Source organism: Podarcis melisellensis, assembly GCF_964234715.1.
Source record: "Podarcis melisellensis genome assembly, chromosome: 12".
In the NCBI taxonomy this organism is placed as follows: Eukaryota; Metazoa; Chordata; class Lepidosauria; order Squamata; family Lacertidae; genus Podarcis; species Podarcis melisellensis.
In genome coordinates, this window is record NC_138544.1 from 5,795,317 (window position 1) to 5,822,046 (window position 26,730).

At 45.5% G+C, this 26,730-nt stretch overlaps 1 protein-coding gene across 4 annotated transcripts in view; it reads left to right on the plus strand.

Annotated features, from left to right (window-relative positions):
• Positions 1-26,730, plus strand: part of ELMO1 (engulfment and cell motility 1) — a 312,564-nt gene that overhangs the window by 121,871 nt on the left and 163,963 nt on the right. For 3 of the 4 annotated variants that reach the window (XM_081931087.1, XM_081931085.1, XM_081931086.1), the window contains 6 exons: positions 2,734-2,833; positions 5,559-5,710; positions 6,637-6,715; positions 8,062-8,112; positions 10,057-10,179; positions 11,312-11,443. In XM_081931087.1, the coding sequence (XP_081787213.1) occupies positions 2,734-2,833; positions 5,559-5,710; positions 6,637-6,715; positions 8,062-8,112; positions 10,057-10,179; positions 11,312-11,443 (637 nt within the window). Of the gene's footprint in view, positions 1-1,161; positions 1,181-2,733; positions 2,834-5,558; positions 5,711-6,636; positions 6,716-8,061; positions 8,113-10,056; positions 10,180-11,311; positions 11,444-26,730 lie in introns of those variants that run through there. The other variant, XM_081931088.1, reaches the window with a different exon arrangement.

The following is a 26,730-nucleotide window of genomic DNA, read 5'->3' on the forward strand; positions in this document are numbered from 1 at the left end:
ACTAGGTGTCATTGTACAACAGGCAGTTGCACGATCTGGCTGTGCTCTGACACCATGGTCAGACTCAGTGTGCTACTGAAGACCAGTTGCTAAAAACCACAGGGTAGGATAATGCTCTTGTGCTCAGGTCCTGCACACAGATTTCCCAAAAGTGCATCTGGTTGGCTGCTGTGAGACCAGGATGCTGGACTCCATGGGCCAGTGGTCTGATCCAGCAGACACTCCTTACATTCTTATTATGAGGGACTGATTAACCCTCCCTCTGGCGTTTAAAAACCAGATAAGGTTTGTTCTAGGTTTGATTCTGTGCAAACTGACACTATAAAGTCCACCACTGAATTTATTCGGTTGCTAAGAAACTGGAATTTGCTCATCACTGGAAGTTCCAGCCAATATGATGACATAATCAAGGTTGCCATAGAATCATAGAATCATAGAGTTGGAAGAAACCACAAGGGCCATCGAGTCCAACCCCCTTCCAAGCAGAAAACACCATCAGAGCACTCCTGACATATGGTTGTCAAGCCTCTGCTAGACCTCCAAAGAAGGAGACTCCACCACACTCCTTGGCAGCAAATTCCACTGTCGAACAGCTCTTACTGTCAGGAAGTTCTTCCTAATGTTTAGATGGAATCTTCTTTCTTGTAGTTTGGATCCATTGCTCCATGTCCGCTTCTCTGGAGCAGCAGAAAACAACCTTTCTCCCTCCTCTGTGTGACATAGAGGAGGCAACTGTTCTGTACTGGTCCTGTGGTGCAGCCCAAGGAAAGTGGGCAACTTGCTCTGACAAGTGTTGGAAGTGAAATGAGGCCTTTCGAGCCTCTTTCTCCAGGTCATGTGACCTAAGCTCTGTCCCTCCGGGGAGAACTAGATTCTCTTGAAGCATCCGCCCTCTGGCCTGGAGATGGGCAGCTCTCCTGCGCTTCATAGTCTGTGCTGTTGGACTGGCAAGGTGGTGAGAAAGGCATTTACTTCTTCTGGCACGGGGGAAGGTGCTTGTGAATCTCGGCTCCTCTCCAAAGGGCCCCAGTGTTGTGGGAGTGGCTCAGTGAGCTCTTTCCTGCTAACTTGGGGTTGCATGATCACCAACATCAGGCTTGGAGTCAGGACCCCAGTTTGGCTCCTTAGCCAGTGATGCTGTAGCTTCCAATTCAGTGTGCTCGACTCCAGAGTTATGAGTGTAAGTCTCTCTCTCTGTATGTTTTCCCCTGACTGAGCTTAAGCGCTTCTTGCTTTCTAGGTAGTCTTCCTGGGTTGAATTATCACGAGCTATGTATTAAAGCCTCAGCGCCTAGGGCTTGCCGATCGAAAGGTTGGTGGTTCGAATCCCCGTGGCGGGGTGCGCTCCTGTTGCTCGGTCCCAGCGCCTGCCAACCTAGCAGTTCGAAAGCACCCCCAGGTGCAAGTAGATAAATAGGGACCGCTTACTGGCGGGAAGGTAAACGGCGTTCCGTGTGCTGCGCTGGCTCGCCAGATGCAGCTTGTCACGCTGGCCACGTGACCCAGAAGTGTCTCCGGACAGCGCTGGCCCCCGGCCTCTTAAGTGAGATGGGCGCACAACCCCAGAGTCTGTTGTCAAGACCGTACGGGCAGGGGTACCTTTACCTTTACCTATGTATTAAAGAAAAGCCTAAAGGTATCTAGCTAGTTTTTTTTTTAATGGTGTGGAACAATTAGGGAGAAGATAGTTTTGCAGCAGAGTTCCATTTGCATAAGAATATTCCCTGATTTATATCTGACCTGCTAACTAGAACACTGTTCTTTTTAAAAATGATAATCAAAAAACCCTACGCATATTCATAGTGTATTCCGCCCCACCCCCCAAAAAAAACCTGGAGGCTGTTCCCATAGGGTTTTATAGAGTGGTTTTCACATTGGGGTGGGTGTGAATTTGTCAGGTTGAGGTTCTGTAGATGTGTACCTCATTCTGTAGATGTGCACCTCATTCCTTAATTATAGTTCAGAGCTCACATGTGCCCTCCCCTATCCATCTTGAATCCAAACACACCAATCCCGGCTTGCCATACCAGTGGTTCAACAATAAAACTGCTAGCATATTTGCAAAGCTAAGCAGGGTCCGGAATGGCATCAAATTGGATGGGGGACTACATGTTGAAATTCCTGCATTTCAAGGGGTTGGACTAAATGACCCTCTGTGTCCCATCCAACTCTCTAATTCTATTATCCGGTGTTAGCACTGGCAATAAACAGAGCGTTTTGTTTGCTATGCTTTGGAAATCTGAATTTAAAGCTCATTTCCAAACTCTGATGAATAGCAAAGGTGCTGATGAAAGCTTTAATCTGGTAGAGAAGGAGGGAAGAACATGATCCTATGGCCTATTTTTGTGTTGGCTGGTGTTTGTCCAAAAGTGGGGAACTGTTTAAACAGCAATTGATCTATTATTGGGAAGAGAAGCAAGTCTTTCGTAGGTGTCTTGTCTTTGAGTGAGCAGACTGACACCTGCACAAGGTTATCGTTCTTGGGCATTGGACAGCCTTTTCCCACGCAGAATGCAAAAACATCCTCAAACACTTCCTTCCAGTTGACGCTTCTTTGGGATTCATGTGGATATCACTTGATGCTGCTTTGCTGCACGGCCTTCATTTTATTCTGCTCCTGCCCCTTCTTGCGCATCTTTGCTTTGTTTTCCCCCTTTTGCCCAAAGGTTTCCCACTGCTGTTTACATGGTTCTTCTCCCACCCCACTTCTGCTATGGCTCCTGTCTCTTCCAGCTTTGGAGACATGTTATCCTTCACTCTGACGGCTTTCGTTGAACTGATGGATCATGGAATTGTATCCTGGGACACATTCTCTGTGGCTTTCATTAAAAAGGTACAGTATGTTTATGCTTGACATTAAGGGTCAGAGTAGATGTATTTTCCGCACACATCTGTTCTGTTCATTTACAAAATGGAAGGGCCGCTTGGGAGCTTTCCATGCCAGTATCAGCCTATTCTTGGAAGTTGCCTGGAAACATTGTGTGTCAGGCACCAGAATGACGACTTCTTCTTCTTATTATTATTTGAATTTATATACCACCCTATACTTGTGTGTGTGTGTGTGTGTGTGTGTGTGCGCGCACACACACACACACACACACACACATATATATACATACATACACACCATTATTGCCAGAGTGGTGCATGCTCTAGTTATCTCCTGCTTGGATTACTGCAATGCACTCTACGTGGGGCTACCTTTGAAGGTGACCCGGAAACTACAATTAATCCAGAATGCGGCAGCTAGACTGGTGACTAGGAGGGGCTGCCGAGACCATATAACACTGGTCCTGAAAGATCTTCATTGGCTCCCAGTACGTTTCCAAGGACAATTCAGAGTGTTGGTGCTGACCTTTAAAGCCCTAAACGGCCTCAGTCCAGTATACCTGAAGGAGCGTCTCCACCCCTATCATCCAGCCCAGACCCTGAGGTCCAGCTCCGATGGCCTTCTGGCGATTCCCTCCCTGCGAGAAGTGAGGTTACAGGGAACCAGGCAGAGGGCCTTTTCGGTGGTGGCATCCGCCCTGTGGAACACCCTCCCACCAGATGTCAAGGCAATAAACAACTATTTTATTTCCCTGTTTAGGGAGGCTTTTAATGTTTGACGCTGTATTGTTTTTGATATTTGGTTGGAAGCCACCCAGAGTGGCTGGGGAAACCCAGTCAGCTGGACAGGGTATAAATAATAAATTATTATTATTATTACTATACCGGGAGATCTCAGGACGGTTTACAGAACAAAATCAAAATATAAAACCACAAAATATATAGTCAAAATTAAAACAGCACCCAATAACCCTCCACCCCAAAGGAAAAACCACATTTTAAAAGGGCATGGGATCCATAATATGGATAGGTGCTACAGAATATGACTGCAGTGAGGACAAATCATCGCAGCGAGGCAATTTCTAGTTGTCTCAGGGTTATGGTTCTGAAGTATACTCTGTAGCAGGCGTAGACAACCTAAGGCCTGTGGATGGTCCAGGAATCAGCATGTTTTCACGCAAGTAGAATGTGTGTTTTATTTAAAATGCATCTCTAGGTTATTTGTGGGGCATAGGAATTCGTTCATATTTTTTTCCAAAATATAGTCTGGCCCACCACATGGTCTGCGGGATGGTGGACTGGCCCACGGCTGAAAAAGGTTGCTGATCCCTGCTTTGAAGTATACTCAAGAACCAGTTTGGTGGTGTTTTCTAGGAAGGTCTGGGAGGGTCAAAGTCAGGCATCCCCAACTTGCGGCCCTCCAGATGTTTTGGCCTACATCTCTCATGATCCTTATCTAGCAGGACCAGTGGTCAGGGTTGATGGGAATTGTAGTCCAAAACATCTGGAGGGCCAAAGATTGTGGGTGCCTGGTCTAAGTTCTAATAACATTCATGGTCTGATATGCTTGCTGGATATTTTATGCAGGATGCTGTGAAAATCACTGCATCTCAGCCTGTCTCATAAGCCACACTGATCTTAGAGGGAGGGCGTGACAAACCGCCAAGCATTTTAATGGATATGCTACAATTTCATTGCTGAACAAGAGAGCAACAACAACAAAAGTCAAAGGAAGGGGGTTTAATTGCTGCTAAGTTAACAGAATTTAGTCACAGCTCACTTCTTCCTAGGTTGTGCCGATGATGTTCATATTTGAGAGAATTTCTGTAATTTTATTAACTTACCTGTAAGTTAATGCTATAATGGCACAGGATGAACAATATTTGTAAGGCAAATTATGAATGATGTTGCAGCAGCCCTGCACTGAGACTTTTTTGTATGCGGTTGACCTATTTTGGAACGAGTAGATTCTGGAAAGAGGCCAGAGAAGGCACAGAAGAGAGAACGGAATTCATATTACCTTATAATATCATTATGTAAGCATGTTAAGGAAACATTTCCCAAGAGGAACTCTTAATTATAAACATGCTTGTCTTGGGTTTGCAAGAGAAAAAGGAAGTCCATAGCATAGTCTGGGTGAATAGCTGTTAACCACATTCAGGCATGTAAATATAAAGCCTCTCTTTATAGCTCTGAATATTTTGTGTGGTGCGTATGGCAGGGACAGGAGCAATATTCAGTGAACCTTAACAGTGGTTTCAGAAGTGAAGTGAAGTGTTTTGTGCTTCCACACAGGCTGCTGATTTGCACAAGATTTGGTTGGCACCCCACAATTTCTAGTGGAATTATCACGTTTTTCTAACTGCAAAAAGCCGACAAGAAAAATTATGGAAAATTCCACTGGGAAGTGTGAGACAAGAACCCAATGCTGGCAATGTATGACTGCCATATGCATGTGTCCGGGTGAATGACTCAGTAAATGGATGCTCAATAAGCACCTGGTCAAGAAATGCCCTTGGTTCCACAGAGATTGACCCTGGCACCCTAAACCACCCATAAGTGTGGCATGTGCATTGGCATTAACCATGATTAAGACAAACCAGAGTGTGCTATTATCCCAGCATTTGACACCCAGGGTTTATTGCTTTGGCCAAACACTATTGATTTTGCTGGAACATTTCCTTCGATCCAACCCATGGCCTCTTACAAGAAACCTGATTTATTTATAGATAGCAGGTTACGTGAGCAAGTTTCCTTCCGACATTGCTATACTTCAACGATCCCTAGCCATCCTAGAGTCAATGGTGTTGAACAGCCATGATCTGTACCAGAAGGTGGCACAGGAGATTACAATTGGCCAGTTAATTCCACACCTTCAAGGGTGAGTAGCTCTGCATTACTTTTGCCTGGGAATAACGTTTAAAGTTACAGCTGATGACCTTGAAAGCAGCCTTAAACTTGACGAGATCTCATTAAGGATTTGGAGCATCAGCCAGGATTAAAGTTCTTACCCAAGTCTGGTCATGATCCTGCGTTTCCATATGGGTAGAGTGAGAACTGACTGCAAGGAAGGGAAGAAGGAGAAGATAGGCCATCCTAGCTAATTCTACCTTCCCCATCCTGGAGTTGCTCACCTTCCCAGTTCTGCATGGCACTCTGGCTGCATTCAGTTCAGAGACGTTCTTCTCCTGCTGCATATGTTCAGCCAATGAAGCTTGCTGGAGCTTCTAGCAAGTCTCTTGCCTGCCGTTTTAAACTATTCCACAGATAAAAACCAGACTTATGTATGCTCATCATGACCTTGAAAGACGAGTGAGATACAAATACCCTATTTTTTGCTCTATAGGACTCACTTTTTCCCTCCTAAAAAGTAAGGGGAAATGTGTGTGCGCCTTATGGAGCGAATGCAGGCTGCGCAGCTATCCCAGAAACCAGAACAGCAAGAGGGATTGCTGCTTTCACTGCGCAGAGATCCCTCTTGCTGTTCTGGCTTCTGAGATTCAGAATATTTTTTTTCTTGTTTTCCTCCTCCAAAAACTAGGTGCGTCTTGTGGTCTGGTGTGTCTTATAGAGTGAAAAATATGGTATATAGATTTAACACAGTTTGAGCTCATGACTTACTGCAGTTAAGAAGCTGTGCATTAATTTAGAATATAATCATTTTAAAGGCTTGTAGGGTTCCTCTCCCACACTCTAGCAGCTTGTACCTGTACTTTATTGTTCTATTCTGGAAACAGCAGCAACAACAAAAATCATTCTCTAAAGTCTGACTTTTGTATACCTGCTTTATATTATACTCTGATACAGGGCAGATCAAGAAATACAAACCTACACCATTGCCGTAATAAATGCGCTTTTCCTCAAAGCACCTGATGACAGGAGACAGGTGAGTTGGGTGTTAAAATATTAGGTGGGTCACTTTGTGGTGGTACCTGTTGAAAACACAGCTGCTTTGGCCAAAACTGTGCTATAAACGCAATTCTTAGTTATACTTGTCGGACAATTATAGCTTGAACTGTTGTATATGAAAGCTAGTGATGGTAGAGTTGAGATGTGCTACCCTTCTTTAAGAATTAAACTCTTTTTTTTCTGCCAAGATACATACAATAGGGAGTCCTGGTTAATTTTGTCACTCTGTTCAGATACTGAGCTTGCCCCTTTAAATGCATTTGATCGGCAGCTGTATTGTTAAATCAAGTTGGAGGTTGTGTCCCATTGGGAGATGCTTATGAGTGGTTTTCTTCCCAATTCACAGAAATAGATTTAGCGTAGTCAGTTTCCCTCCGTGTTTTATCATGCAAGTGAGCAACAGGAAGGTAGTTTCCTTGTTCTGAGGAATAGATTACAGTGGTGCCTCGCAAGACAAAATTAATTCGTTCCGCAAGTTTTTTCTTCTTGCGAGTTTTTCACCTTGCAAAGCACGGTTTCCCATAGGAATGCATTAAAAATCAATTAATGCGTTCCTATGGAGACCGCTTGCCAGACTGGCAGGGCGGAGGGCTTTTCTCCCCACCGCAAGCCTTCAGCACAGGTACGGGAACAGAGGGGAAGGCGCACAGCGCTTCTCCTCTGTTCCCGGGGCTTGCGGTGGGAGGAGGGTTTTTCCTCCCCACCGCCAACATTCAGAACAGCATTCTGAATGTTGGCGGTGGGAAGGAAAACCCTCCTCCCACCACAAGTCTTCAGGACAGCCTTCCGTAGACTGCCGGTGGGGGGGAGAGACCTCCTCCCGCCGCCAGCCTTTGGAGCAGCCTTCCGAAGGCTGCCGGTGGGGCGGAGAGACCTCCTCCCGCCGCCAGCCTTCGGAGGAGCCTTCCGAAGCCTGGCGGGGGGAGGAGGGCTCTCCGCCCCATCGCCAGCCTTCGGAGGAGCCTTCCAAAGCCTGGCGCGGGGAGGAGGGCTCTCCGCCCCACCGCCAGCCTTCGGAGGAGGTCCGAGGACAGTGGGGAAGACGCGCTGCGCTTCCCTGCTGTCCCGGAGATTTCCCTATGGGCTTTCGTCTTGCGAAGGAAGCCCATAGGGAAATTCGTTTTGCGAAGCACCTCCAAAACGGAAAACCCTTTCGTCTAGCGGGTTTTCCGTCTTGCGAGGCGTTCGTCTTGCGGGGCACCACTGTATAGATTTCCCCTAATAACCAATCAAGGCATTGTACTGATGCTGCCATAATGAGCTGTATACTTTTTTCAAACTGAATTGTTACTGCTTCTTTTTTTTCCTTTTTTTCAAAATTAGGAAATGGCAAATATTTTAGCACAGAAGCAACTTCGGGCAATCATCTTACAAGTGAGTGCTTTGTCTTCAGTTCTTGTTTCTGTGCTCATTTTTGATAAAGTAACAGTTGTTGAAGAAAATTCTGGGTTGAGAGACTATTCAACAGCCCAGCTCGTCGGGGTACAAGTCCCCCGCAGGTCCATGTGGTCAGTAAAAGAGGAAATTCCAGCCAAGTAATTGGGAGCAAAACAGCAGTCAGTCGACTTAGACCCTTTAATGTTGCACAACAGGTTCAAACAGCAGTAAGAACCCCGGGCATGGGTGACGTTGGCTTTTAAAACTTTCCCACCATATCCCAGAATACAATTCGTACAGCATCATTGTTACAACATTGCTACATCACTGACATGTCACAAAAGGGGAGGGGTAGATGGGTAGAGAGGGATGTGGGTGGCGCTGTGGTCTAAACCACAGAGCCTAGGACTCGCTGATCAGAAGGTTGGCGGTTCGAACCCCCACGATGGGGTGCGCTCCCGTTGCTCGGTCCCTGCTCCTGCCAACCTAGCAGTTCGAAAGCACGTCAAAGTGCAAGTAGATAAATAGGTACCACTCTGGCAGGAAGGTAAACGGCGTTGCTGCTCTGGTTCACCAGAAGCGGCTTAGTCATGCCGGGCACATGACCCGGAAGCTGTACACCGGCTCCCTCAGTCAATAAAGCAAGATGAGCGCCGCAACCCCAGAGTCGGCCACGACTGGACCTAATGATCAGAGGTGCCTTTACCTTTAGACAGGGGTTACACTAGTTCAACTTTGGCAAACACGTCCAGACAAGTCCTTTGTACCAGATTAGCATGTGCGGACATGTCAGGGCAAGACGCAGGTATAAGATTAGCATAGGCAAACAGCTCTGAAGTCCCACGACCCAAAGTACAATAGAACATCCTTTGCATGTCTGGACCCCTCAGCAAGTCTGGTGATGGGATTTGGCTTTCCTTGGCCAACAGTCAGCTCAGCAGTTGTCACCTCTGGGCACTTCCTGGGGTAGGAGGTGTGTATACATGTCCTCACGCTTGGGGAGGTGGCAGGGAAAAGAGTCGTTTTTCCAAAGGCAAAATAATAGCGTTGAAATGGAGGAAACTGGCAAAGGAGTTGATTTTATATGATTTGTAAAGGTAGGTATCTTCCCTGAGCTGTCAAGTCGAAAGGATACATTCAGGCATAATATTTGTTTGTTTCTTTTTGAAATAATATTTATTAGTTTCAAAAAATTACAAAAATATAAGTAAAAAAAACAGAAAATACAAATAAAAACAAAAATAAAAACAATTAAAAACAAATCGATCTTTCCATATCTTATCTTTCATTTGCTTGTTTCCCTGACCTCCTCACACCTCCCTTTTTTGTATTCCATTTTTACTTTTATCTTAAGAATTTATCTCAATATATTGTATCTTTACATTCTCACCTATTCATAATCCAATTTTACTTAATTCTGTAACATTACTGCTATGACCACCTATCTTAAACTTGTTCATTCAGGCATAATATTTGTAATATTTAACAACTTTAAAGATGTGGCCCCTCCCTGTAATTTCCATAACACAGTTAAAAAGCTGAATCACATTCCTCTACTCACATATTTTAAAGGAACTGTGAATGTATTGATTTCATTGTTAGGGTTTGTTAGGGTTTGTGACTTCTTAAACTAAACTCATATTACCAATTGTGTGCTTTGACCAGCCAGGTGCTTGACAGACTTCTTTGTTTTTGCCATCTCAGGCTGGCAGCAAAAAGAGGCTGTTTACTGATCTTGTGGGCATCTACAAAATAACTAGTGTGCTTCGTTTGTTTGGTAGCCGTGACCTAGACAATGGAGAGGATGGAAGGGGATGAAGAGAAGAGCAAAACAATTATATTAAATATAATTATATATCCAATGGTGAAGCTTATTTCTGGACCCCCCCTTGCCTGCCTGAACTTAACTTTTGCTCTTGTTGTTCTTGCTACTATTTTCAGTATGTTATCAGAGCTCAGAGGGCCATCAATAATGAAATGGCACATCAGCTCTACGTTCTGCAAGTGCTCACCTTTAACTTACTGGAAGACAGGATGATGACCAAAATGGACCCCCAGGATCAGGTAAGCAAAGCAATATTGTTGAACTGCTACACCTACTCTGTAGAGATAGGGAAACCACTTCAGTGAAAAGGAAAAGCTTTGTTATGCATGAATGATGAGCAGTGTGCTTTATTTTAGAGGCCACAAAGGAAAAAAAATAACATGCAATTCCTGTATACCTCTCAAGAAAGTCAGGCACCATTTATTGTATTCTGAAGGCACCTAGTATGGTTCAGCTGCAAAATATAAGGCGAATCTAAGGCAGGGACCGTATGGGGGTATAAAGCACAAGAGAGGAATCTTGAAGACAGACCAGGATAAGTAGAACTAAATTACAACAAAAAATTAAGGCGGTTAGTAGCCCTACTTCTTAAATATGCACAAATATGCTTGGAGAATTGAGAATTGTTGTTTGTTTGGTTTTTTTAAAAAAGCTTGAAGCAGTAATTCCAATTACATTTTAAACTCCAGAGGACAGGCAAGAGAATTAGTAAATATGCCATGTCACACCATTCTCATTTCTTCACAAAAGGGTGCAATTCTACGATCCCTTGAATCACTGGATCTTTCAGATCTCCCTCTGGAGAGAGAGAGAGAGAGAGAGAGAGAGAGAGAGAGAGAGAGAGAGAGATCCGCCCTCATCACCTCCTACCTGCAGCTATAGAAAGGTCCATAACTGGTGTTTTTTTCCAGCACTGCAACTCTGACATTGGAGAGGATACCTGGGCTATACCAGCAGAGTCTGTGGATCCAGTTTAATATTTTTTATCCAAGCCAAAGTTCTATGTTTAGCATAATTCAGCTACCTTTTTTTACTGTTTAGTTATAGAATTACTATAGTTCCTAATAACGAGTTATCTGAGTGGTTTACACTACAGCAACAACAAAGTATTTTTAAAAATGATAAAACCAAAGCATAACATCTAATACAGAGTAAAACCAACAAATTTTATACTCCAGGTTTAAAACTAGTAGTTGGGGAAACAACAGGACATTGTACTACAATTTAAAATAGAAATTTTAAGGCCAAAAAACTTGGGAGAATGAAAATGTGATATGGACATGTTCTGGTGTTACTTTTGATATTCAGTGTTGTGTGTATGTTTTTCCTTTTTTTAAAAAAATGGCAATGTATTTTTTACAACCCCCTCAGGCCCAAAGGGATATCATATTTGAACTCCGAAGAATTGCTTTCGATGCAGAGTCTGAACCGAACAACAGTGGCGGCAATGTTGAGAAACGCAAATCTATGTACACACGGGATTACAAAAAACTTGGGTTTATTGTGAGTATTCTCCCTTGATTCTTTCAGTGGTCTAGTTCAGTGTTTTTCAACCTTTTTTGGGCAAAGGCACACTTGTTTCATGAAAAAAATCACGAGGCACACCACCATTAGAAAATGTTAAAAAATTTAACTCTGTGCCTATATTGACTATATATAAAGTAATTCTCTTGAATGGGAATCAAATAAACACAAAGAAAGTGTTTTATAATTACTTTATTATGAAATAGTAAGTAAACAGAAATATGAAAAATTATAAAATACTTTATTTTTAAATCTTTCGAATTTTTCAAATTTTCCCACGGCACACCAGGCAACATCTTGTGGCACACTAGTGTGCCGCAGAACAGTGGTTGAAAAACACTGGTCTAGTTTGCATTAGAGCAGTGCAACCCCCCTTCACCTCAGACTGACTCAGGGCCTGGTTCAGATCGGCCACAACAACCTGGACCCAGCCTGACTGGCCCTGGTCCTGGATTGTTCAGGCTTACCAACACATGCCTAGCCGTTGGTTCCAAGATGGCGGCACGTTCATATGCTGCGGCTCTGAGCTCCCAATACCCAATACTCACGCACAAAACTGGTAAACATCGGGCTCACAAGAAAAATAGAGATAACTAGAGAGTTTCAAAGGTCCCACTGCATACCAAACTGCAGAGTAAGACCTCCAGGATCTCTCTGGATTGTCGACGGGAGGGGGAAGTGCCGAAAGAAGCGAAAGAGAAAAGAGCGAAAGCAAAAACGTGGTTGCAGAGCTGGTCTGTTAACCCGGCTTCGAAAAAGACCCAGCAGACCAGCACTGCCAAGAGTTTTCCTGACCAACACCAGATCTCTCGTCCACAAAATTGACGAACTACAGTTGTTGATGGCAGCAAACAAGCTTCTTTGTGAGAGCTGTGTGGTAATTATTACAGAAACTTGGCTACATTCAGTAGTACCAGATGCGGCAGTTGAGCTGATAAATCGAAGAATTTATCGCTCTAATAGAAACAGTGATTCTGGTAAAGCTAGGGGCGGAGGAGTCTGTATTTACATACACAATGGTTGGTGCGTTAACAGCAAAGTAGCTTACAAGTATTGCTGCCCAGATCTAGAATTGATGGCAGTTACATGTCGGCCATTTTATTTGCCTAGAGAAGTACAGTGGTGCCTCGCAAGACGAAATTAATCCGTTCCGTGAGGCTCTTCGTATAGCGGTTTTTTCGTCTTGCAAAGCAAGCCCATTGACAGCTTAGTGGATTAGCGCTATTAGCGGTTTAGCGGCTTTTAGCGGCTTATCAGCTTAGCGGATCAGCTGATAAGCGGCTTAGCTGCTTAGAAAAAGGGGGGGAGGGAAAAAACCCCGCAGGAACTCGCAAGACATTTTCGTCTTGCGAAGGAAGCCCATAGGGAAATTTGTTTTGTAAAGCGCCTCCAAAACGGAAAACCCTTTCGTCTAGCGGGTTTTCCGTCTTGCGAGGTGTTCATCTTGCGGGGCACCACTGTAACTGTCATAATTATTATAGCTGTTTATATTCCATCCAATGCTAATTTCAGTGCGGCGCTTTCTAAGCTATATGACGTCATCTCTGAGCAGCAGCAAATCCACCCAGAGGGTGCCCTTGTTGTGGGAGGGGACTTCAATCAAGCCTGCCTAAAGACGGTTTTTCCTAAGTTTGAACAGTTTGTGAAATTTCCCACTAGAGGACAGAATATTCTAGATCTCGAGTATTCCAGTTTGAAACAGGCATACAGGGCAATCCCCTTCCCCCACTTAGGCTCATCCGGCCATTCTTCAGTTTTTCTATGTCCGAAGTACATCCCTCTCAGGAGAAGAATTCAGTCAGTTATAAAAACAGTTAGAATTTGGCCAGAGGGTGCTCTTAGTCAGCTCCAGGATTGTTTTCTGAGCACTGATTGGAGCGTGTTTGAACATCAAGATCTGCATAGATACACAGATGCTATACTCTCCTATATTAAAGTGTGCATCGATAAGGTAACATCGCAGAGATGCATTAGACTCTATGGGAACAGTAAACCATGGATGACTGCTGAAGTAAGAGGGCTCCTGAAAATCCGGGATTCTGCCTTTAAGACAGGGAATATAGACATATACAGAGAGGCGAGAATAAATCTCAAAAAAGGCATTAAGGCAGCAAAACAACAGTATAAGCTTAAGGTGGAAAATTATTTAGCTGATAACATCATGAAACAAGTGTGGCAATGAATGCAGCAACTAACCAACTACAAGGGCAATACAAGGAACATGGTTAAGACTGATGCCACAGAAACACCATTTACCTTCCTGCCAGAGTGGTACCTATTTATCTACTTGCACTTTGACGTGCTTTCAAACTGCTAGGTTGGCAGGAGCAGGGACTGAACAACAGGAGCTCACCCTGTTGCAGAGATTCGCACCGCCGACCTTCCGATCGGCAAGGCCTAGGCTCAGTGGTTTAGACCACAGCGCCACCCGTATCCCACTTCCCAGAGAGTAGGCCCCTGAAATGGGAGGAGAAAATGCAGAGGCAGCTAGGAAATTTAGTTAAGCCATATGCTCTGTTTTGTATCGCTTGGTTATGGCCATATCCAGAACATAACTGGATATGAGTGTCTACAGTTACGAGCTGCCGTTAGTCCTTTGCTACCCAGTTCTAGCCAGCTATGTTAGTCTCAAGATACTGGATGTGGCCCATCTTGGGTTTGCCCCCAGCTGAGATCTTATGGCCCAGCACTCTGGGCACCTTTGTAGTGCAAGGGTATGGGACCTTCGGCTTGCATGCCTAATGAGCCCTGACAGGGGACCTTATTTGACCTGAAAGACCATTTTCCCCAAACCACACCCAACTACCCTACCTCTGATGTCATATGTGAGGCGGGAAAAGGTGTGACTGCCATCACTTTGAAGTCCGTGAACAAGTGATTTGTATGGAAACCACTCACAGATGGACTTAAAAGTGATGTCTCTTGGGTGCAGATCAGCTGGTGAGTGCTGAGAGACATTGCCTTTGAAGTCTGTTTGCAAGTAGGTTTCCGTAAAAATTCCTGTTGTTGTTTATTGAATTTATATACCGCCCTATACCTGGAGGTCTCAAGGCAGCTCACAGAATATAAAACCACAAAATACATAATCAAAATAAAAACAACAACCTAATAACCCTCAACACCCCCCCCCCAAAAAATGCATTTTTAAAGGGCATAGGATTCTCACAACATTTAAAGTAAGTCAATTAACGAACATGCACAAGAGTCAGTTGTTGGAAAGACTAACCTCTTTGAAATAGATTTCAGAGGCAAGCACCTTTCAAATTTTCCGCTCATGGCATAATTACCGTATTTTTCGCCCTATAGGACGCACTTTTTACCCTCCAAAAATGAAGGGGAAATGTGTGTGTGTCCTATGGGGCGAATGCAGGCTTTCGCTGAAGCCTGGAGAGCGAGAGGGGTCGGTGCGCACCGACCCCTCTCGCTCTCCAGGCTTCAGGAGAGCCGCAGCGCCAGCCCCACAAGGTCGGGGGACAGCGGGGAGGCGGATCGGCGCCATCCTGCTGTCTCCCGATGTGATTTGGAGGCTGATGGCGGGGAGACGCGTGCTTCTCCCCGTCGCCAGCCCCGCAAGCTCCGGGGACAGCTGGGAGGCGCAGCGCGTCCGGACCTGGTCCGCTGCCGGCCCCACAAGAGCCGGGGGGGGGGGAATAAATTTTGTTTTCTTTATTTTCCCCCCAAAAAACTTGTTGCGTCCTATGGGGCAAAAAATACAGTGATGAGCTGGGGGGCAGTTTTTTGGGGGGAAAATAAAGAAAACAAAATTTATTTTCCCCCCCCCAGGTGCTTGTGGGGCCGGCAGCGGGGAGATGGCTGCAGTAGCGATGAACCAACTTGTTCCAGCAGAAATATCCTAGATTGCTAAAGCGTTGCATTTCATTTAGGTTTGCAATGATGAGGGCTGTCTTTCAGATTTGAAAACAGCTTCCACTTGCAGTCAGAATGCTTAGGAGGCTCTTTGCATGCTCCAGTGTCAAAATTAATAAAACACCAACAGAGTCAAAATGTTGTCTATTTTCATTGAAAGAATGTTACTCGCTTTTAATGCACTGGAATGCGGCAGTTCTGCTTCTTTTACAATGAACATTTAGCCATCGCTGTTCAACTGTATCTACAGTAATAGGAAACCTCATGGAAAAGATTCAAAGTGATTTGTAAGGAAGCCAGACTATTTGTATGGAGCAGATTAGTTGCAGTTAATTAAGCAGTAAATTGGGGACAGGCTTTAAAGAGGAGAAATTCAGCAAGATATGTGGGGCAGTCACTGTGCCTGGCAGGAGTCTTTAATCAGGAGCTGTATTCTGTATCCCCTGTCTAAAATCATTAATTTAAACAAGGTTTCTACAGCCCCTCAGGCCCTCTATTTTGGACATCTGGTGTGACTAATAACAGGTGTTCACTGAAAAACGTTGAGATTTCCTGGCCAGAACAGTAGAAATAAACTAGTGGTTTATGAATATGAGCAAATCAGCTCTTCGTTATTGATCAATTAATAGTCTACAAAAGATTATGACCTTTGATAATTTGAATATCAGATTATGAGAATAGGAATGTGAGGGTTTAAAAAGTCAAACAAAGCAGTAATTCAGTACCAGTGAATTTGCTGAGGGCTGCACCTTGCTGCTTCATATTGCAGATCTAGCTAGTAGGAAGGAGGAACTTTTGACTTGCTCTCCCATTTCCGCCAGCAAGCTGACATGTGATGAGTGTGTGCACCTTCAGAGTAGGTGCATTATAGAGCCAAGCCAGTGGTTGGAAATTGGCCCCTCCTGGAATTGGGGTCTTCACCAGAGGGGGTATTTCAGACCCTTCCCTTAAGATGAGATGTGCATATCTTATCACAGAGAAGATTTGAATGTTCCTGTTTCGACATTGTAAATACACGTAGCCAGGTGGAAGCAGATATTACATCACAGTATAGCCAGCTGCTGGTGGGTTTTCATTTTTGTTTTAATTGCCTGACGCTATGTTTCATAGAATCATAAAATCTTAGAATTATAGAGTTGGAAGAGACCCCGGGATCATCTAGTCCAGTGTTTTTCAACCTTTTTTGGGCAAAGGCACACTTGTTTCATGAAAAAAAATCACGAGGCACACCACCATTAGAAAATGTTTAAAAATTTAACTCTGTGCCTATATTGACTATATATAAAGTAATTCTCTTGAATAGGAATCAAATAAACAAATAAACACAAAGAAAGTATTTTATAATTACTTTATTATGAAATAGTAAGTAAACAGAAATATGAAAAATTATAAAATACTTTATTTTTAAATCTTTCGAATTTTTCAATTTTTCCTACGGCACACCAGGCAACATCTCGCGGCACGCTAGTGTGCCGCGGAACAGTGGTTGAAAAACACTGATCTAGTTCAACCCCCTGCAATGCAGGAATCTCAGCTAAAGCATCCATGACAGATGGCCACCCAACCTCTGTGTTTTGTTGAATGGCTTCGTACAATAGTCTTTATTTTTCAGTAGTGGAGCCATGCTGAAAAATGTTATTTCAGTGCTTGAAGATACATACACACTCACTTATGATCCTAAAGATATGAGATCATGGAGTTTAAAAGAAAACAGTAGGAAGAAAGGTGCATGTTCTTTTGTTAACTGAGTGGTGTGTTTATGTTTGAGTTTCAAAATGGTGTTTAATAAACTGAGGAGGATCTGATTCTCCAGACATCTGGCAATGCATGGCTCTCTCACTGCCTCTCTTTAGGAAGGCAGTTAGGACTTTTCTCTTTACTCAGGCTTTGGAGGCCTCCCAGGAATGCTGTGCTTGTATAGAGTAGGATATATATAATAAATAAAAAGAGCAAAGATGATGTAAGAATTTCGTAGAACTTCTTGTAGCGCAGATCCCTTGCTCAGTGCATTTAAAACATGAAACCTACGTCAAAATGCTGAGCTTGACTGCACGATCTCTTCTGAGCTGGCTGGTTTCCTATGGTAAACTTCAAAGTAAATTAGAATAAATTTTAGCTAGTCTCCATGGCGACAAACTCAAATGTAGCAGGGTACAGAACTATTTGGAGAACTGCCCACTCTGTGACCGTATGTAATTGCCTTCCCCTCCAGAGGTTTCGGACTCCATTTCCCAGCTGGCATGAGTTGAAGAGGGCTGTAGTTCAAAAATTCTTGAGAGCGCCGCGTTGGGGAAGGCTGACATATGAGCTGCTCTGAATTCCTCAGAGGAAGAGCAGGGTATAAAGGAAATAAATAAAAGGGGGAAAGTTTTTGGTGGCAGGTGGGTAAGTCTGAAAACAGGACACAGCACCTATGCTCGGGGGTTTTGACATTTCACATGACATAATAATCCTTGGTTTGCAGGGGCCGGGGAGGAGATTTCCAGCAGTAGCCAGTAAGATATCTCTCTGCAGCCCTCTGAGGCTTCGTTTTTAGCCGCGGGGCTGGGGCGGGGAAAGCCCAAGCTCCCCCCAGCCCCCAGAACAGGTCCAGGAGCGGTGGCAAGATTGTGCGCAACCTCGCCGCCACTCCCAGAGCTTGCGGGGCTGGAGGCGGGGGGAGCCCAAGCTTCCCCTGACCCCAGCCCCCAGAACAGGCTGCTATCTGCAAGCCTTCAGAGCCTGGTGGGAACTCCCGCCGGGCTCCAAAGGCTTGCGGATAGCTGCCTGAAGCCCAGGAGCGCAGCGGGAGTTGGCGCTGCGCTCCCCAGGCTGCAGGCTGCTATCCGCAAGCCTTCGGAGCGCGGGGGGAACTCCTGCCGCGCTCAGAAGGCTTGCGGATAGCAGCCTAAAGCCTGGAGAGCGAGGGGTCGGTGTGCACCGACCCCTCTCGCTCTCCCGGCTTCAGCGAAAGCATGCATTCGCTCCATAGTATGCACACACATTTCCCCTTCATTTTGGGAGGGGAAAAAGTGCGTCCTATAGAACGAAAATTTCGGTAAATCAAATGGCTGCAAAGATGGGGGGCTTATTGGTGGTGGCAAGTGAAAATTATTTTAAGAGGTTTTTTTTAACAAACAAACTACCCCATCTATAAGGCCAACTCCCGCACCAAGAATCTTAAAATTTCACCTACCCCATCCCAATTTCGGGCAACATTTCCTCTAGAAATGGCTGAATTACCGTATTTTTCGCTCTGTAAGACGCACCAGACCACAAGACACACCTAGTTTTTGGAGGAGGAAAACAAGAAAAAAAAATTCTGAATCTCAGAAGCCAGAACAGCAAGAGGGATCGCTGCGCAGTGAAAGCAGCAATCCCTCTTTCTGTTCTGGCTTCTGTGATAGCTGGGCAGCCTGCATTCGCTCCATAAGACGCACACACATTTCCCCTTACTCTTTAGGAGGGAAAAAGTGAGTCTTATAGAGCAAAAAAATACGGTAATTTAGCCGAAACATTTTGACTGACGTGCGTGAAAGCTAAGCATTTGGTTTATTCTTAGTATGTTCCTCTAGAGGTCAGCATCTCCCCAGCAGAGCTTAAAGGTGTCTGCATGCTGTTGGCGACATAGCAGTTGATAAGACTGCAAATAACCCCTGGTGGTCAAGCCTGTTGTTCACTGCAAATAGCCGCTCATGCGTAGAATGCCACAGAGTCTCACGGTGGTAGTTGTCTGGTGTGCAAAATACCTTTATATACAATGAAATGGCATGCAATGACAGTCTTCCTGTGTTCTGCACAGGAAGCCCAAAACAGCATGGTGGAATTTCGGGCGCCTCTTAGTCTCTCTCTTGCCTGATTCTTTTTTCTCCCTTGTGAGGCATTTTAGTTAAAAGTACTAAATCAATCTCCTGTTACCAGCATCTTCCATCAAGGTGCCTTTTCCACCTGACAAATGCATTTGCTGTGTGTTCTTCACTGAATTGTGACCCCCGAGGTACAGTCTGTGTTGGCATCACATTTGATAAACTGAGCTCGGCTAGAGAAACATACCTGATGAGAGGGGAAGCAAGGAGAGAAGCAGCTTATCTGCAGGGTTAAATTTGGGAAATGGGTCCTTTTTTCTCACTGGAGAGCCAGTGTGGTGTAGTGGTTAAGAGCGGTAGTCTCGTAATCTGGTGAACCGGGTTCGCTTCCCCGCTCCTCCACATGCATCTGCTGGGTGACCTTGGGCCAGTCACACTTCTCTGAAGTCTCTCAGCCCCACTGTTTGTTGTGGGGAAGGAAGGGAAAGGAGAATGTTAGCCGCTTTGAGACTCCTTAAAAGGGAGTGAAAGGCGGGATATCAAATCCAAACTACTACTACTACTACTACTACTATTCTTCTTCTTCTTCTTCTTCTTCTTCTTCTTCTTCTTCTTCTTCTTCTTCTTCTGGAAACATGGGCAGCATCATTGGGTAGCCTCAGCAAGCACCGACTGCAACAGATGTGCTAGTGATGGCCTTTCTTGGGCGGGGATAGCATGGCCCCAGTAATTCACGCATTGGTCACTACAAGAGGTGATTATTGCCTTGCACAATATTTACATCTTTATACCTTATTTTAAAGGGATGCGGGTGGCACTGTGGGTTAAACCAAAGAGCCCAGGACTTGCCTATCAGAAGGTCGGCGGTTCGAATCCCCGCGACGGAGTGAGCTCCCGTTGCTCGGTCCCTGCTCCTGCCAACCTAGCAGTTTGAAAGCACATCAAAGTGCAAGTCGATAAATAGGTACCGCTCCGGCGGGAAGGTAAACGGCATTTCCGTGCGCTGCTCTGGTTCGCCAGAAGCGGCTTAGTCCTGCTGGCCACATGACCCGGAAGCTGTACGCCGGCTCCCTCAGCCAATAAAGCGAGATGAGCGCTGCAACCCCAGAGTCGTCCACGACTGGACCTAATGGTCAGGGGTTCCTTTACCTTTACCTTATTTTAAGCCTTACTGTATCTTGCCCTCCTCCACATTTTACAATTGCAGCAACCTTGTGAATGTTGGTAATGCTGAGAGAGTGTCACCGGCCAGTAGCACTTAGTGAGTTTTGCTCCTGAGACATTTAAGCCCTGGGTCTTTGTGGTCTCACTCCATCAGTCTAACCTTTGCACCATATTATCAGTTTAATCTCCCAGATATATGTTAGCGGTAATGAGCTTAATGCTCTGCTGTTCAGGATGTGACATTTAAAGGTCTAAGAATGATGTGAAATGTTGGCAGGTCATTGCACTTAAGCATTAATAGAAGGGCTGCTGACACATGAGTGATGGAGACAGAACGGCCACCTTCATTGTTGACAGGTGTTGTTGAGTTGTGTGTTTTCTGGGCTGGGACATGAACTACAGCCCAAGTTCTTTCCCAAGAAATCATGAAACCTGTCTAAACTAAGCAAATTGGTGTGTGAGAGAGGCAAGGAGTTTTGCTTACCCCGCATCCATCAAGGGAATCAGCCAGATATTGCACACATTCTTTGCTTTCATGCAAATCTCCATGGTCTTAACAGCTAGAAACTTGCTTATATTTTTGCATTCTGCGTCCAACAGGAAATTCCTGAAAAATTGCAGGATACACACAGGCCAAAGTTTAGTGATAAGAACCTTTCTGAAACATTAAAAAAGAGGTTTGTTTTGAGGGGTGTAGTCTACTCTGAGTTTTCTTATCTCTTCTGAAAGTTGTCAGGGAATTATTTCTGTGGAGCCACTTTTACCAGTCTGCTGTCTGCAATTCTGAATCTGTCTTGCGGGTAATGACAGCCCTTCAATATGATTTACTGGTACTGCATCAAGTTTTGCAGAGTTCATTTTTGAGCCCCGTCATCGTGGGAAGAGTGGTTTGCCGCTCAAACAGCCCTGTTGGCCGTATCCAGTAATCACATTCAGCAGCTTATGTCAAAACCACTGCTCTCTGCCTCTTCCGATCAGCATTGTGGAGCCTGCCAAATTTGCTTGGCAGACGACACTGAACAAATAACAGTGTGCGACGCAAATTGTTAAAATAAACAAACCCCCCTTTTAGCTCGCCAGTTATTTCCTTGCTAGATTTGAACCTGGCAAAGGGGAATGGATTGCTTCATTTTACAGCCTCCCTGTAATTTCCCTTTGGCTGGGAAGATACGCTCCGTCCCTCCATGAACTGATGGCATTGGATTTGGAGATGCTGTCGACCTGTTGCACTATCAAAGTCTTGATTGCATTTGGAACAATAACTCAGAGCAGTAGTTCTTTTTTTTAAGGGGCAGTGAAGAGCCTGGATCTGATTAGTTTATTTTTAAAACTAGATTATTTCTTTTAGCATGGTCCAGCTAGAGTTAAAGAACTCTTAAAGCGCAATTCGATGCAGGTCTGCTCAAGTCAGCCCCACTGAATTCAGTGCGAGTGACTTCCAGGTGTATGTGTGTATAGCATTGTAGTGGGAGAATTAAGCACACACCTAGCCTAAAATTGCATGCCATGCTCTCATTTACCAACTGCTTGACTAATTAGAGGCCATTTTGATGTTGAAGTCCAGTAAAATCTGGAAGGGCATATGTTCCCCACTGCTGACTGACAGCTAGAATCGATAAAATTAATTTGGAACATTTTATCTGAAGTAGGGTGCCATTTTCATGTAACTAACCATACTTGAGTATGTGTAAATATCCTTAACTGTAAGGTCTGCTGATCTCTTCTTACATGCAATGATTTTCTTAAGGCTAAGAGGGAAGTTTTGTGGCTGGACTTGAATCTCAATCCAGGTTTTTCAGGTTGAAATCTAAAACTCTGCTCAAGGTTCCATAGAGGCTACCACCAAAAGTTTAAAAGTAATGGATAGGCGGTGAAGGAAAGCAGGCAACTTTTCATTCTATATCAGCTGGTGGTTTGTAGAATAGGCACTCCTTGTTCAGGGGCGGATGCTCTTGGTTTCGGATGAAATAATTGTATATAGCAGAACAGGCAATGTAGGACAGCAAAATATCATCTGAAGGTGATGCTGTACAAACAATGAAACCACAATTCAAATGGTTGGCCCTGGTCAGTGACTAGTTTTAAAGGAAGGTTGTTACAAATAGCTGCATGTTTCTTGCTTTCCAAATTAGGCTGGGGGTAGATTCCAGCGATAGAGCTGTGTGTTCCTGTGCATAACGCTTGCCTTAAAGTTGGCAGGGCAGAAAGCAATAGTTTTCCTTAAGCTGCCATTTTCTCATCCCAGATATATGTTGAACTTGGTTGAAATATACTCAGAGTCAAGAGTGGATTTCATGCTCTTTATTCAGCTCATAGTGGTGAGGAGAAATGGAAGTTCCCCCAGAATGTCTGCTTTATTTACACAATGGGCCCCACGTGATTGGCTAATTCTGGGATTCACCTGTAGGCCAATCAGGTTGCGGATTCACTTCCACCTGGAGCTGGATTGGGTGGCTCCTTGGGCCAATCAGACTGCTGCATTCTGAATTCTATTGTTCTAGAACCAATCAGACTGCTGCATTCTGAATCCTATTGTTCTAGAACCAATCAGACTGCTGCATTCTGAATCCTATTGTTCTAGAACCAATCAGACAGCTGCCTTTTGGATCCTATTCAACTCAGTACATAACATTGGTAAATTGAACACTTTCAAAAGATACCCCTGTGACTCCCCAAACGGCCATGTTGACCGCTTAAGGAATACAGGGGCCTAGGCAAGCTATTTCACACAAGACCAAGGATGGCAGGATGGCGGGGCTGGTGTAAGAGCTATTTCAACACACACACACATCCTTTGGCCTCCTCGTTCTGTAGTCCACCCACATTCCCACAGGCACTATTGTCATTTCTCTGGATCATCAGTTGAATGGCTTTGCTGGTGGGATTTTTCACCTATTCATGTGGTGGGTATGATGGAATGACAGGGGGAAGCTTCAATACATTAGTTACCCACATTGGCAGGTAAGTGCAGAAGTCCTGAGGTAGCTAAGTTAAGTTTCGTGAGCACGCTTACGCATCTTTAAAGCATTTGTTCACCTTTGTGGCCAACCTGTAGCACCTGCCTGGAGTTGCAGGCCCCAGGATGGGGTGGAGTAGGCCGGCCTCCTCACTCACCTTGAGAGCATGGTGCTGAAGGCAAGAGGTACAGGGAAAGCCGGCTGGTATTAGTTAGATCCTACCGTGGTTCCCCTGTGGAGCTACATTTGGGGGCTAAATAAGTAGATGCAGCCCAGTTCCCCAAAGGTTGGAGTCCTGCCTCTTGTGTGCTCCCAAACACTTTATTCAGCTTGGTTGGTAGACACTTAACACAGCCATGGGTTCCATCCCCACGTTGGGCAAAAGATGTTTGCATTTCAGGGGGTTGTACTAGACTACTCTCCTGGTGTTTTCCACCTCAATGATTTGCTTCTATTTCATTTACAGTGGTACCTCTGGTTACAAACTTAATTCGTTCCGAGGTCCATTCTTAACCTGAAACTGTTCTTAACCTGAAGTACCACTTTAGCTAATGGGGCCTCCTGCTGCCACTGTGCCACCGCTGCGCAGTTTCTGTTCTCCTCCTGAGGTAAAGTTCTTAACCCAAGTTACTACTTCTGGGTTAGTGGAATCTGTAACCTGAAGTGTTTGTAACCCGAGTCTTTTGTGAGCTACAGTGGTGCCCCGCAAGACGAACGCCTCGCAAGACGAAAAACCTGCTAGACGAAAGGGTTTTCCGTTTTGGAGGCGCTTCGCAAAACGAATTTCCCTATGGGCTTGCTTCGCAAGAAGAAAGCCCATAGGGAAATCTCCGGGGACCTCTTTTAAATGCTAGTGGTGGGGAGCAAAGCCTTTCCCCCCCCTCCGGCCTTCAGAAGAGGTCCAGGAAGGCCGGTGGGGGCCGAAAGGCTTTGCTCCCCACCGCCAGCATTTTAAAAGCAGTCCGGGATAGCAGGGAAGCGCTTCCCGCTATCCCGGATGGCTTTTGAAGGCAGGCGGGGGGAGCAAAGACCTCTTCTGACCTCTTCTGAAGGCCGGCGGGGGGCAAAAGTCTTTGTCCCCCCTGCCTGCCTTCCCTGGAGAGCGGAGAAACGCAGCTCTGCGTTTCTCCGCTCTCCCGGGAAGGCAGGCGGGGGGAGGAGCAAAGACTTTCGCCCCCCGCTGGCCTTCAGAAGAGGTCGGGGGACAGCCTGTCCCCGGACCTGGTCTGAAGGCGGTTTCCATAGGAACGCATTAATTGATTTTTAATGCATTCCTATGGGAAACCGTGCTTCGCAAGACGAAAAACTCGCAAGACGAAAAGACTTGCGGAACGAATTAATTTCGTCTCGCGAGGCACCACTGTAGTCAGGTAGGTTCGAACCACTCAGATGGATGGGACGTTGTAGTATTGAGCCACTGGAAATTTGCAGTGCAGAGTTATTTTAATATGTTGTGCAGCAGGTGGCCATGCAGATCATGCCATTTTCCTATCTTCTCTCTCTCTCTCTCTCTCTCTCTCTCTCTCTCTCTCTCCCTCCCTCCCTCCCTCCCTCCCTCCCTCCCTCCCTCCCTCCCCGCCTCCCTCCCCCCACTTTAGTGGAGGAACCTTTTATATAGATCATCATAATAAACCTCTCTCTTTGTGTAGGGGAGAGATCTGTGTGACAAGCCCCAAACACAAAGTGTTTGCACATAGAGTGAGTTTCCAGACCTGCTTAGGGCAAACACATGGAGAGAGAAGGTGTTGTGAACTTTGTGTCTTTGCTACCGAAGCCTAACCCTTGCAGGTTAACACAACTAGCTGGAAAATGGGACCTATTGTACCAACAGCAGTGCTGCTCTACCCTTGGGACATAGTTTTTGTTCGTGCATAGCATTTAAACTTGGTTGCTTGGTGTCAAAATCTTAACAGCTGCTGCCTGTGTCTCCTAGGCAGCTGGTAACATTCAAATGGCTGATTTGTTTTGAGAGGCGGACTTCTCTCTCTGGATTTTTGTTTGACCGTGACACAATTTGACTTGTTCTTCTATGCACAAAGCAATGCACCATCGGCTCCCTTGGACAGAGACATTTTCAGAAATGCCACCTAAACCCTAGACTTCAAACTCTTCTGCATAGATCAGGAGATCTACTAGTCATTTTGGGATCTGGTTTCTCAATCAGGAATAGCTGCCATGGATTTGTGCCACTTATTCTGCCTTTGGAATCCAGGCCTATTCAGCTACGATAATTTGAGATATATGAAAACATACCTTGTGTTTCTTTCAAGACATCAGGGCCCTGTCCGTGAGCTTGGTCACGTCGAGCTTCCAGTGTCTTCTAGGGGTTACGCTTGTGAGTTAGAATCCCTGTATGGCAAAGATACAGTTCTCTGCTAACCAAAGTAGGATCCCAGTCTCCTCTGTTCACCTGGTTTGGCTCCCCAGAAATAGCTTTGTTTAAAAGAACTGGCCATGCCAAAGCAGCTTAGCCCAGGCTGTCTGGCCCTGCTTACTTATGTGTACGTAAGCCAGGTGTGAAAGGTACTAGATGCTGAAAAATTCAAAGGAGAGAACAACACAAACCAAGGGTGGGGAGTGTGTAGCTATCCAGATGCTATTGGACTGGATTGGCTAATGGTTAGAGATGATGGGAGTTGTAGTTGGAGCACCACATTTTTTATATTCTGTTGGAAGCTGCCCAGAGTGGCTGGGGCAATTCAAAGATGAGTGGGGTATAAGTAGTAGCTACTACTACTACTACTACTATGCCACTACTGAGCTTCAGGAGGAGGTGGGGTTGCGGGCTCTCGACCCTGCCCACACTCCCGCGGGGCTGGAGTCAGCCTCGCGGGAAACAGGGATTCCCCTCGGCATCCCCGCGCGCCAGCCAATCGGCTGGCGGCAGGGGCGGGCCTTCTAGAGGCCACTTAAGGTCGGGGCAGCCCTTGGCTCGCCCCTTTTCTCCTCTGCAGCCGACGCGGTTTCCCACCCACCCGCCCTTTAGGTTTGCCATCGACATTGCTATGGGCTTCGGCTGGTCGCCGCAAGGGGCCGGGTAGGAATTTTTCCATTTGGCTAATTGGCTGTTTATTGGAGCCACTTGGTTTTTTCGCCTACCTCATAGCAAATTGTCACAACTTCTTCGGTTTTGGCGGTAGGCATTGGCAGGGGTATTGTCATGCAAATGAGATCGGGGGGAGGAGCGCCATCACCTCCCCCAAGGCCTGAAGGGTAGTTCGTTAAAGGACTCCGAGGGGCGACACCTCGTCCGAAACCTACGGAGGCTAGGGCCTAAAGTGCGCCCCCGAGCGGTAACCCCTCGGGGAGCGCCTAGGGATATGCATCTCGGGTGGCTCCCCCTGTTGGTGTTTAACCCTTCCCGGTTAGACCAGATAGTCGGATAGGGGCCAATGCCTAATGCCAATACCTCTCTTACCTGTAATCAATAAAGTTGTGGCCATTTTCACCCTTTAACCAAAATACTTGTGTCCAGTGTCTTCATTCATTCCAC